The 11,730-nt window shown below is 51.5% G+C and overlaps 2 protein-coding genes across 4 annotated transcripts in view; both read left to right on the forward strand.

Moving 5' to 3' along the window:
* Positions 1 to 8,043, forward strand: part of THAP8 (THAP domain containing 8) — a 14,439-nt gene extending 6,396 nt beyond the window's left edge. The window contains exons 2-4 of one of the 2 annotated variants that reach the window (XM_017506666.2): positions 5,058 to 5,250; positions 5,476 to 5,871; positions 7,460 to 8,043. In XM_017506666.2, coding sequence (XP_017362155.1) covers positions 5,058 to 5,250; positions 5,476 to 5,871; positions 7,460 to 7,606 — 736 coding nt within the window. In that variant the 3' untranslated portion in view covers positions 7,607 to 8,043. The remainder of the gene's footprint in view (positions 1 to 5,057; positions 5,251 to 5,475; positions 5,872 to 7,459) is intronic. The other variant, XM_017506668.2, reaches the window with a different exon arrangement.
* A 2,134-nt stretch (positions 8,044 to 10,177) lies between these two features.
* Positions 10,178 to 11,730, forward strand: part of CLIP3 (CAP-Gly domain containing linker protein 3) — a 16,451-nt gene continuing 14,898 nt past the window's right edge. Inside the window, exons 1-2 of one of the 2 annotated variants that reach the window (XM_017506665.2) lie at positions 10,178 to 10,349; positions 10,654 to 10,877. In XM_017506665.2, coding sequence (XP_017362154.1) covers positions 10,712 to 10,877 — 166 coding nt within the window. In that variant the 5' untranslated portion in view covers positions 10,178 to 10,349; positions 10,654 to 10,711. The remainder of the gene's footprint in view (positions 10,350 to 10,653; positions 10,878 to 11,730) is intronic. The other variant, XM_037730750.1, reaches the window with a different exon arrangement.

Genomic DNA, 11,730 nt, shown 5'->3' on the forward strand with positions numbered 1-11,730 from the left:
AAAGTGCTAGGATTCTAGGCATAAATTATCACAACTGGCCCAAAGGTGTATTTCTTGCTAACACTATGTTCTTTGCAGGTCTTTTGTGGTCCTACTCTACAGTATTTTAATTGGGGTCTCATGCTGAAGAAACTGTCCTTATTTGGAATATTGCTGGTCTTGTGGGAGAAGGAAAAGAGAAAGTGGAGTGAACCACCCAATGGCTCTTGTTCAGTTTTATATTTAGAAGTGGCCCATGTTACTTTCACTGGCATTCTGTTGGCCGGAGCAATTATATAGCAAGCCTCAAGTCAGTGGAGTGGGGATGTATAATCCTTATGTGGAGAGAGGCAGCAGACGTTCTGAACAGTAATACAGTCTATCACAGGGTTTATTTTCCCTCTTATAGAACAAGTACAGAGGTTGGCAAACCAGCACTGGGATGGTAGCTCTGTAGTCATGAGAAATGAGAGCCCTATCTCTTGCCTGCTTGCTTGCTTGCCTGCATGACAGTTGCCTTCTGTCGCCTGAGCTGGAATGCAGTGGCACAGTCTCAGCTCACTGCAACTTTCACCTCCTGTGTTCTAGGGATTCTCATGCTTCAGCCACACAAGTAGCTGGAATTACAGGCGCATGCCACCACACCCACCTAATTTTTGTATTTTTAGTAGAGGCAGGTTTCACCATGTTGACTGGGCTGGTCTCAAACTCCTGGTCTCAAATAATCCTCCTGACTTGGCCTTCAAAGTGCTAGGATTACAGGTGTGACCCACCATTCCTGGCCTCTTTCTGCTCTGTCATCCTTAGCCTGTGGCTTCCATCCGAGGTGGCTGCTAGTGCCCCAGCCACCATTGCTGCCATTCCTTATAGGAGGAAAAGGGAAGGGAGGAAGAGCAAAAAGTGTTCAGGTCTAAACTGAATCAGCCTCTATAAGGCCTTCCCAGAAACCCCATTCAATGGCACTTTTTTTTTTTTTTTGAGATGGAATCTCACTCTGTTACCCAAGCTGGAGTGCAGTGGTATGATTCTGGCTCACTGTAACCTCCGCCTTCCGGGTTCAAGCAATTCTCCTGCCTCAGCCTCCCAAATAGCTGAGACTACAGGCGTGTGCCACCATACCCAGCTAATTTTTGTATTTTTAGTAGAGACGGGTTTCACCATGTTGGCCAGGATGGTCTCAATCTTTTAACCTCGTGATCTGCCCGCCTTGGCCTCTCAAAGTGCTGGGATTACAGGTGTGAGCCACTATGCCCAGCTTCAGTGGCACCTTTTCATCATTGGTCACCCCAACTGCAAAAGAGTCTGGGAGTTGTAGTCTTTTAGCTGGGCATTTAATCAGCCTGAAGAAATTTTGAGTTATGTTAGTAAGAAAGAAAAAAAGCACTTCTGGCAGTATTTGCCACTCCATGCTCTGGACAAGATGACCACCAAGACTAAAATAGTTTCTGCAAAGGGGAACATGGGGGTATAGCTCAGTGGTGGAGCATTTGACTGCATGCAAAGGGGAACACTTGCTGTCTGCTTAAGGTAGTTTTTTAGAAAGCCGTATTGCCCATTAGAAATGCTGCTATCCAGAGGAACAAGAAAGAATAAGGCCAATTAAGGAGACGCTTCTTAGGATATTGACTTTCTTCCTTTGCCCTTTGAGCTGCTGAATCCTGTTGATCATCCCTTCCATTTAAGGCACCATCCCGGAGGTCCTACACAACACTAATGCATTCACCGACCAGAGGGCAGTCACATAGCCCCACCCAGCTGCAGAGAATCCTGGGAAATACAGTCTTTTGGCAGGACACAGTATGGCCTCAAAGAAAGTTGGAGTTTTTAGTAAGGAAAGTGCAGAAGGATAGATAAGAGTAGTCCAGTGGCAGAGTCTGTCTGGGAGATGGTGGTGATGAAAATGGAGGAATGCTGTTGCAATAGATCTCATGTTTGTGTCCAGAAAGAATGGGGCTGCTGAAAACATTGGGATCTTAGAGGGAGGCTGACTGCAGCAGCCAGATTCCCTGGCTGTGTGCCCCGAGGTTTTGCTCCCTGGGTGCCACGGCTCTTCTCTGCGTCAGCCGTTCTGTGCGCTTTCACCAGCTGCCCGCCCCCTCCGCCTCCATCTGCCTTTGTCTGAGAAGTCTTGGCGCTCCCCATCTCCCTTCATCCCATTCGCCGCCTCCCCCACTGGTAGCCTCTTTAGTTGCTTTTGTGTCCTTCCGGTGTATATTAGTTTGTTCTCACACTGCTGTAAAGAACTACCTGAGACTGGGTAATTTATAAAGAAAGAGGTTTAATGGACTTACCATTTTGAATGGCTAGGGAGGCCTCAGAAAACTTACAATCATGGTGGAAGGTGAAGGGGAAGCAAACATTTTACATGGCGGCAGGAGAGAGACAGAGCAAGAGGGGAACTGCCACTTTTAAACCATCAGGTCTCAAGAACTCACTCGCTATCATGGAAACAGCATGGGGGAAACAGCCCCCATGATCCAGTCACTTCTCATCAGGTCCCTCCCTTGACACATGGGGATTACAGTTCGAGATGAGATTTGGGTGGGGACACAGAGCCAAACCACATCACGATAGTTTCTTTATATAAATACCAGCAAATGTGAATAGACATTCTTATTTCTCCCTTTATTAGTTTCCCATGCTGCTCTAACAAACTTGGTGGCTTAAAACAAGACAAATTATTTCCTAACAGTTCTAGAAGCCAGAGGTCCAAATTGGTTTTCCTGGGCCAAAACCAAGGTGTCAGCAGGGCTGTACTCCTCTGGAGGTTCTGGGGGAGAATCTCTTCTTTGCCTGTTCTGGTTCCTGGTGGCTGCAGGCAGTCCTTGACTTGTGGCCACATCTCTCCAGTCTCTGGCTTCATGGTTGCATTTCCCTTGCTTCTTGTCTGTGGTAATATCTTCTACTCCTTCTTATAAGGATACTTGTAGTGGCATTTAGGGCCAGATGATCCAGGATAATCTCTCTATCCTTAACTTTGTCACATCTTTTGTTATATGAGGTAATATTCAGGCCAGGCGCAGTGGCTTATGCCTATAATCCCAGCATCTTGGGAGGCCGAGGTGTGAGGATTACTTGAGCCCAGGAGTTTGAGACCAGCCTGGGTAACAGGCAAAACCTCATCTCTACAAAAAATAAGAAAGTTAGTCAGGCATGTGGCACATGCCTATAGTCCCAGCTACTTGGGAGGCTGAGGTGGGAGGATTGCCTGAGCCTGGAGAGTTTGAGGCCACAGGGAGCCGAGATCACACTACTGCACTCCAACCTGGGTGACAGAGCAAGACCCTGTCTCAAAATAAATAAATAAATAAGGTAAGAGACACAGTTTCCAGGGATTAGGACGTGGATAGCTTTTGGGGGTCTACCACAATGACTAAAAGCTGAGATAGTCTATTTAGAACCTTGCTTTTTCTCACATAATATGTGCTTGACCAAAGCATGTCAGTTCACAGAGTGCCTCTACATTGTTTTTTTTTTTTTGAGACAGAATTGCATTCTTGTCGCCCAGACTGGAGTGTGATGGCGTGATCTTGGCTCACTGCAGCCTCCACCTCCCGGGTTCAGGCGATTCTCCTGCCTCAGCCTCCTGAGTAGCTAGGATTACAAGTGCTGGCCACTACATCCGGCTAATTTTTGTATTTTTAGTTGAGATGGGGTTTCACCATGTTGGCCTGGCTGGTCTTGAACTCCCAACCTCAAGTGATCTGCCTGCCTCAGCCTCCCAAAGTGCTGGGGTTACAGGCATGAGCCACCGTGCCTGGCTTGTCATGCAGTAAAGTAAATTCCAAACATCAGATCTTTTAATTATTTCAGACTCATTTTCTAACAGAAGACTTTCAGAAGCATAAATCCAATACGGTTATCACATCTAGGAAAATGAAATCTTTTTTTTTTTTTTTTTTTGAGACAGGGTCTGGCTCTTTCACCCAGGCTGGAGTGTAGTGGCATGATCTCAGCCCACTGCAGCCTCTACCTCCCAGGCTCAGGTGACCCTCCCACCTCAGCCTCCTGAGTAGCTGGAACCACAGGCACGTGCCACCATTCCTGGCTAATTTTTTTTTTTTTTTTCGGTAGAGTCAGGGTCTCCCTATGTTGTCCAGGCTGGTCTTGAACTCCTGGGCTCAAGCAATACTCCCATCTTGTCTGCCCAAAGTGCTGGGATTACAGGCATGAACCTCCATAACCACCAGTTTCTTACAATCATCTAATACCTAGTGCATGATCAGCTTTCCCCAATTGTCTTAAAATGTCTTTTTACTGAATTGTTTGTTGTAGGTGAGGTCCACATTCTGCCTTTTTGCTGATGTTTCTTAAATCTCTCTTAATCTAGAAACTGCACACCCCCTATATTATATGGTTGTAGAAGAAATGTTTTGTTTAGCTGTATGATCTCCCACATCGTAAATGTCTGATTTTATAAACTGCTCCAACAAGTTGATGTAGAAGAACAAATTGGGAGTGGAGGGGCGGGGTAGTGGGCAGGGAGACCAGGAAGGAGGCTGGAAAGGGGTAGTGGACAGGGCAGAGGTAAGCTGATGCTGGGTGTTTAAAAGGTGGAGCTTTTAAATTAATAATAATAATAAAGGCCTGGCATGGTGGCTTATGCCTGTAATCCCCGCACTTTGGGAGGCTGAGGTGGGTGAATCACCTGAGGTCAGGAGTTCGAGACCAGCCCGGCCAATGTGGTGAAACCCCATTTTTACTAAAAATACAAAAATTAGCCAGGTGTGGTGGTGTGCGCCTAAAATCCCAGCTACTTAGGAGGCTGAGATGGGAGAATCGCTTGAACCTGGGAGGCAGAGTTTGCAGTGAGCCAAGATTGAGCCACTGCACTCCAGGCTGACAGAGTGACTCCATCTCAAAAAATGATAATAATAATACTACTACTAAAAGATGGAGCTGAAGAAAGGGTTGTGGTTGTGAGTATGAGATGGAGAAAGCCTGGGCACAGGACAGGTCTACTTCCGGGCCCTAGCGAGGCACAGGCTTGGAGCCCAGAGACCTCCAGTGTGGGTATCCTCCAGGAGGGATGGGTCTGAACCTCATAGCACTGACCCAGCCCCGCGCCACCCATGCAGGTTTCCACTGAAGGACGGTCCCCGGCTGCAGGCCTGGCTGCAGCACATGGGCCGTGAGCACTGGGTGCCCAGCTGCCACCAGCACTTGTGCAGCGAGCACTTCACGCCCTCCTGCTTCCAGTGGCGCTGGGGTGTGCGCTACCTGCGGCCTGATGCGGTACCTTCAATCTTCTCCCGGGCACCACCTGCCAAGGTAAGCGCCAGGAGGTCTTACTGCTGGAATCCGACCCCCAGACCTCCCCTCCTAAGGGAAGTACCTCCTTGAGTCTGACCTTCGGCCCTCCCCCCCCAACGACAGTTCCTGCCTGAGGTCAGGCCTTACCTGGGCAAGTCCCCCTTGGAGACTGACCCTCCAGCCCTTTCCTCCTGAGTCGAAGTCTGGCCATGGCACTCCTTGACCCCATGCCTTGTCTTCCAGAGTCAGCGGAGGACCCAACGCACCCAGAAGCCAGTCTTGCTGCCGCCTCCCCCACAGGAGAATATACCCCTGCCCCAGGGCCCTGCCATCCCAGTCTCTAGCCCAGTGCACCTAGTGGTGCTGGACCCCACATTGGTGAGCCCTGAGACTGCGGCCACCATGCTCCTGACCCCCCTGGCCCCTGCATCCATTCCTGAGGAGTCACGGCCTGAAGTCCCTGCCCAACAGGCCTGGACCGGGCTGGGCGCAGTGCTGGGAGCATTGCAGCGCCGGGTGCAGAGACTGCAGCGATGCCAAGAACGGCACCAGGCGCAGCTACAGGCCCTGGAACGGCTGGCACAGCAGCTGCATGGGGAGAGCCTGCTGGCACGGGCACGCCAGGGTCTGCAGCGCCTGGTGAGTGACACCCCAGCCTGGAAGCCCCATCCATGGGTGTTGGCCTGGCCCGCAGTGTGTTTTCATTTTGTCTAGGATCCCCTATTCAAAAATCAGAACATTCACCTGTGTTTCCAAATTTCTGACTTGGCCGGGCTCAGTGGCTCACACCTGTAATCCTAACACTTTGGGAGGCCAAGGCAGGAGGATTGCTGGAGGCCAGGAGTTCGAGACCAGCCGGGCAACATAGCAAGACACTGTCTCTACAGAAAATTAAAACAAATTTCTTGAAAAACAAAATCTGGCAATGCCAAGCAACTATTGGTTGGAGCTGAGTAATGATTGGTGCATTTATTAATGCTAAATACTTAATATTTGAGGAGCTCTTACTGTCTGCCAGACACAGAATTATAACATAGTGAGTTGAAAACTCACTATGATCCTTTGAGCTGGAGCTACAAGATTAATTTTCAAAATGCAGTGGGTCATGTGTGTAATCCTAACATTTTGAGAGGCCAAGGTGGGCAGATTGTTTGAGCCTAGGAGTTCAAGACCAGCCTGGACAACATGTTGAGACCCTGTCTCAGTAAAATACAGGAGGCAGAGGCAGATAGATCAGTTGAGCCCAGGATTTTGAGACCAGACTGGGCAACATGGTGGTAAAACCCCATCTCTACAAGAAATACAAAAAGTTAGCCAGGTGTTATACCTATAGTTCCAGCTATTCGAGAGGCTGAAGTGGGAGGATTGCTTGAGCCCAGAAGGTCAAGGTTGCAATGAGCTGTGATTGTGCTACTGCACTCCAGCCTGGGTGACACTGAGACTCTGGCTCAAAAGAAAAAGTCTGGTCTTTCCGGAAGGCTCTGCAGATGTAGCAGCTCTGGGTTTGTGTTCCCAGGTTATAGCAGTCGGCTGGAGCTACAGTGTGGCTGCCTCTGGGGGCTCGAAGTTTGAGACTGGCCTGGGACACAGAGGGACAGTGAGGCAGGGACAGAGCTCAGACTCGGGCCTGGGGCTCTTTGTGGAGCCTGCCAGAGCCCCTGGGCTGACTGCCTCTCTCCACCTCCCCTCCCCTCATTCAATCTCTGTCTCCTTCCTGCCCAACATTCATTGTCTTTCTTCNAGAGGGACAGTGAGGCAGGGACAGAGCTCAGACTCGGGCCTGGGGCTCTTTGTGGAGCCTGCCAGAGCCCCTGGGCTGACTGCCTCTCTCCACCTACTCATCTATCCCTACCTCTCAATCTCCTTCCTGCCCAACATTCATTGTCTTTCTTCCCATCATCTCTGTCCCCCACCTGTTTCCTCACCTCCCTATGTCTCTCTTCATCTGTGTATTTTCTCTCTCCCCCATATCTCTGACCCTGTCTCCACATCTCTCTTCCCCGCATGTGTCTGTTCCCCTGCATTTCTCTTCCCATTTCCCCATCCTTTCCTCTCCCATGAATGTCTCTCTGGCCCTCATACCTGCTTTCCTGTCTCCTCATATCTCTGCCCACATCTCTCTCTGTTTCCTGACACCCCCCCCACCTTTGCCTCCCTATTCTACACCATGTCTGTCTCTCCCCCAACTTGCTCCATAATGTTCCCCATCTCTACCACTTTGCCTTAGACAAGGGTCCTTGGACCTGAGGAATCCCAAACCTTCACCATCATCTGTGGAGGGCCTGACGTAGCCGTGGTCCTTGCCCAGGGCCCTGCACCTGCCACAGTGGATGCCAAGCCGGAGCTCCTGGACACTCAGATCCCCAGTGCATAAGGATCAAGACAGACAATGTCACGGGACAGAAGATAGAAGATGGAGGAGGAGAGACATTACACATGGGCTTGGCCCAGCACCACTGCCCGCGTCTGGGGAGTGGCAGTGCCTCCCTCAAGGGCCTGGGTTCCACCACCCCCTTCCTAGGGACCTCATGAACCTTCAGGGTGACCTGGGCTCAAGTCTCTCAGCCCCAGTTCCTGGGTACTCGGCTTCTGCCACCCCCAGCTCAGATCTTTGCAAATCAGTACAACTTCAGAGCAAAACAAGTGTTTGGGAGAATTGTACCTAGTTCTAAGGAGCCCCGTGGCTTTGGCCAAGCCTGATACTGAGTTGAGGGTACCATGGTGAACACAGCTGAGAAAATCCCTGCCCTCATGGTGCTCATTCTACTTGAGTAGACGATCTAGTAAACAAATAAAAAGAACATTGCAGACGCGATGAGTGCTATAAAGACTGAAAAAAAATTCGGTTTGGGCCCAGGGTACAGCTCTCTAAAGCCAGGTTTTAGCAGAGACCTGGGTGATGAGAAGGGGCTGTGCTGGAGGGCTGCAGGCCTGGGTTCCAGAGGATGAACAGTCCCTGGAAAGATGGCCTCCTGTCGGGGGTGTGTCAGGTCTGGGAGACAGTGTTGCGATGGAGAAAACCACAGTAGGGAAGGGAGGAAGGGGTGAAGTTCTAGAGCAGAGAAGGTGAAAAGACACCAATAGGTAAGATCCTAAAATGGGGCAGAGAGGGAGCCATGCAGAGATCTGGGGGGAAGAGCATTCCAGGCATCCCAGAGCCCAGTGCAGGACTGGTGCGGTGGCTCACACCTGTAATCCCAACACTTTGGGAGGCTGAGGCAGGCAGATCACCTGAGGTCAGCAGTTCGAGACCAGTCTGGTAACATGGTGAAATCCTGTCTCTACAAAAAATACAAAAATTAGCCAGGCGTGGTGGCGCGTACCCTGTAATCCCAGCTACTTAGGAGGCTGAGGCAGGAGAATTATTTGAACTTGGGAGGCAAAGGTTGTGTGGTGAGCTGAGATTGCGCCATTGCGCTCCAGCATGGGCAACAGAATTAAACTCCATGTCAAAAAAAACTAAAACACCACACACACTAAGAGCCACTGCAAAGGTCCTGGGGTAGGGAGGAGCAAGGAGGCCGATGTGGCTGGGGTGGAGTGAACAAAAGAGGGTGATTTGCAATGAAAACCATGAAATTAAAAGATAATAAAAAAGGGTGAGAGGAGGTGAGTGCAGAGATGATGGGGCAGGTTCACATAGGGCTGTGGGTTTTGGCTGAGAGCCTTGACTTCTACCTGGAGTGCAGCGCTACAGACAGATCCCTCTGAGGGAAGGAAGGCTCTAAAGCGACAGGTGTTCATGGGTCCCTGTGGCTGCATGTTGGGAGGGGACAGGACAGCAGGTAAGAGGCTGTTGCCATAATCCAGGTGGCAGAAGATGGAAGGATGGGCCACGATGAGGGCCCAGTGTAGTGGTGGGGAGAGTGAGATTCTGGAAATCTTTTGGGGATGGAGCTACTGGGCCTGTGCATTAGAAGGATGAGGTTTTCAAGGCTGTTGCCTGGCCTGGTCCAGGCTGGGATGATTTGTTGAGCAGACTACAGCCAACCCAGGTGGGAGGTCAAGCCATGACAATGGATCCGGGACCCTTGGCTGGTTCCAGGAGGCCTCCAGTGGGGAGATTACAGGTTCTGAGAGAATTAGAGGGGTCAATCAGCAGATCTGTTTCCCACACACTGCTACAGGCATGTAGCATGGTGATTAAGAATAAAAGCTGGGCACAGCGACTCACACCTGTAATCTTAGCACTTTGGGAGGCTGGGGCAGGAGGATCCCTTGAGGTCAGGAGTTCCAGACGAGCCTGGGCAACATGGCAAGACCCCCCATCTCAAAAAAAAAAAAAATTGCCAGATGTGGTGGCATGCACCTGTGGTCCCAGCTAGTCAGGAGGCTGAGGTAGAAGGATGGCTTAAGCCCAGGAGTTTGATGCTGCACTGAGCTGAGATCACAACACTGCACTGTAGGCTGGGGGACGGAGTGAGACCTTGTCTAGAAAAAAAAATGAACCAGACTCTAAGACTGTCTGGTTTCAAATGTTCACTCCATCACCTGCTCATGTACTTTTGGGCAAGCAGCTTAATCTCTGTGGGCCCAAGTGTGTGAGCCTTGCATGATGAAGGTAAGGATGAGATGATCATGATAAGAGTCTCTAGAGAATCACCCTCTGAAACACCTTTTATACGTGGTTAGCTTGGAGAAGGGGTCCGGTCTAGGGTCCTAGAGAGAGAGAACACCCATCGTCACCAGGCCCCGAGACCACTGCCCTCACCGGCCTGGTTTGCAGGCTTTGGGGAAGGGGATGGAGATCTGTGCCCGCTCTCTGAACCCTCTCTTTTGCCGTTGTATCTGCTCATCTCGCATCTTTCCGTAGCCATCTCTTCCCATCCCTGTGCTCCAAGGCTCTCCCCTTCCCGTCGCCGCCTCCGCCCCTCCATCAATGCCAGCGCCTCCCTGTCCCTCCTCCTGGTCCCTCCTCCCCCGCCCCCGGTGGGGGGCAGCATGCGCATGCGCTATCGCGCCCCTCCCTCTCCGCCCCCACCCCCCGTCGGCGTCTGGGCCTCGTCCCCTTCTCTCTGTCTCCCTCGCCTACCCCATCACGTCCCCTGACACCGACACCCCATTGCTCCTGCGGTCTCCCCAGTCTTCGCTTTGGTCCCCAGCGCTGTCCACCCGAGGTAAGATGGGGAGGGGGAGACCCGCGGAAAAGGGGAGGGGCGAAGCATCCTGCATCCCGAGATAAACAAACCCGGGGAGGGGGCGGCCGAGACTGAGGGGCCTGCCACGAGAGAAGAATGCGGGGCTGGGCCTGGGGAGGTGGCAGGCGCTGGGCGCACACACCGGGACCCTCCTTGGGTAACCGGGGTCCGGATGGTTGCCCAAGATCCACTTGCACGGAGGCCACCCGGGGCCCTGGAAGCTCGTAGGGGCTTGGACCCAGAAGCCTGCGGGGCACCCTCTCCAGCTGACCTCTGCCTACAGGGTTTGCCTGAAGGCCGCCCCTAACTCTGCACTCGCCCCCCGAGGGCCCCCAAGGACCATGACTAAGACAGATCCTGCCCCGATGGCCCCGCCGCCCCGAGGAGAGGAGGAGGAAGAGGAGGAGGAGGAGGAGCCCGTCCCTGAGGCCCCCAGCCCCACCCAGGAACGCCGGCAGAAGCCTGTCGTGCACCCCTCGGCACCTGCACCCCTCCCTAAGGACTACGGTAACCACTGTCCCCACCCTGGAATCTGGCCTGGAGCCTTGGGTGGCCGGGGAGGGTGGGCTGTGCTCTGCTGGTGGTGATGGTCGGAGAATTCTGGGGAATTTGAAGGTGGTCCAGAGAAGTCTTGGCTGCAGAGCACCCTTGCCAATTCATTCATTCGCCCACTGGAGAATGGAATTGTAATACTCCTAGTCTTTGATTCATGACACATCATCCCATCATTTAGTCATTCAACAGTCATTTATTGAAAGCGGCTGTGGACCTGGCTCTCTCTATACTAGGGGTTGGGGCCACAGCAGGGCGTAAGACAGACCCAGTCTTTGCCCTGAGAAAACTCACAGGGCTCAATAACAGCCACACAAATAGGTATTAAACCATAATGTAATTTTAGCTCATATTTAGATTTATATGCAAGAAAAAAATATAATGTAATATAAATGTGTAATTACAAGACATGATGAAAACTGGATTTACCAAAAACAAGCTGCTGCACAAGTTTTTAAAGACATGGTTTCCCTGAGGAGGTTACATGTGAGGGAGGCTGGAGGGTAAGTTGGGCTAACTAAGGGAAAGGTCAGGGGAAGGGGGTCCCAGGAGAGGTAACCGCTGGGTAAAGGATCCCAGGTAGGAGGGTATGAAGCTGAGAGGGCAGCCTCTTGGAGAAGCTCAAAGTGTCTAATCATTGAGCAGTATTTATTGAGTGCTGATATTCTGTGATGAGTCTTATGCTGGGTGCTGGAGATTTAATCCTGGGTGATTCAGGCATGATCCCGCCTGTCAGGACAGAAGGAGAGACTAAACAAGTGAATGAATAAATCGGAAATAGCCGGGCGCGGTGGCTCAAGCCTGTAAT

This window comes from Cebus imitator, unplaced genomic scaffold (assembly GCF_001604975.1).
Source record: "Cebus imitator isolate Cc_AM_T3 unplaced genomic scaffold, Cebus_imitator-1.0 Scaffold356, whole genome shotgun sequence".
NCBI classification, from domain to species: domain Eukaryota; kingdom Metazoa; phylum Chordata; class Mammalia; order Primates; family Cebidae; genus Cebus; species Cebus imitator.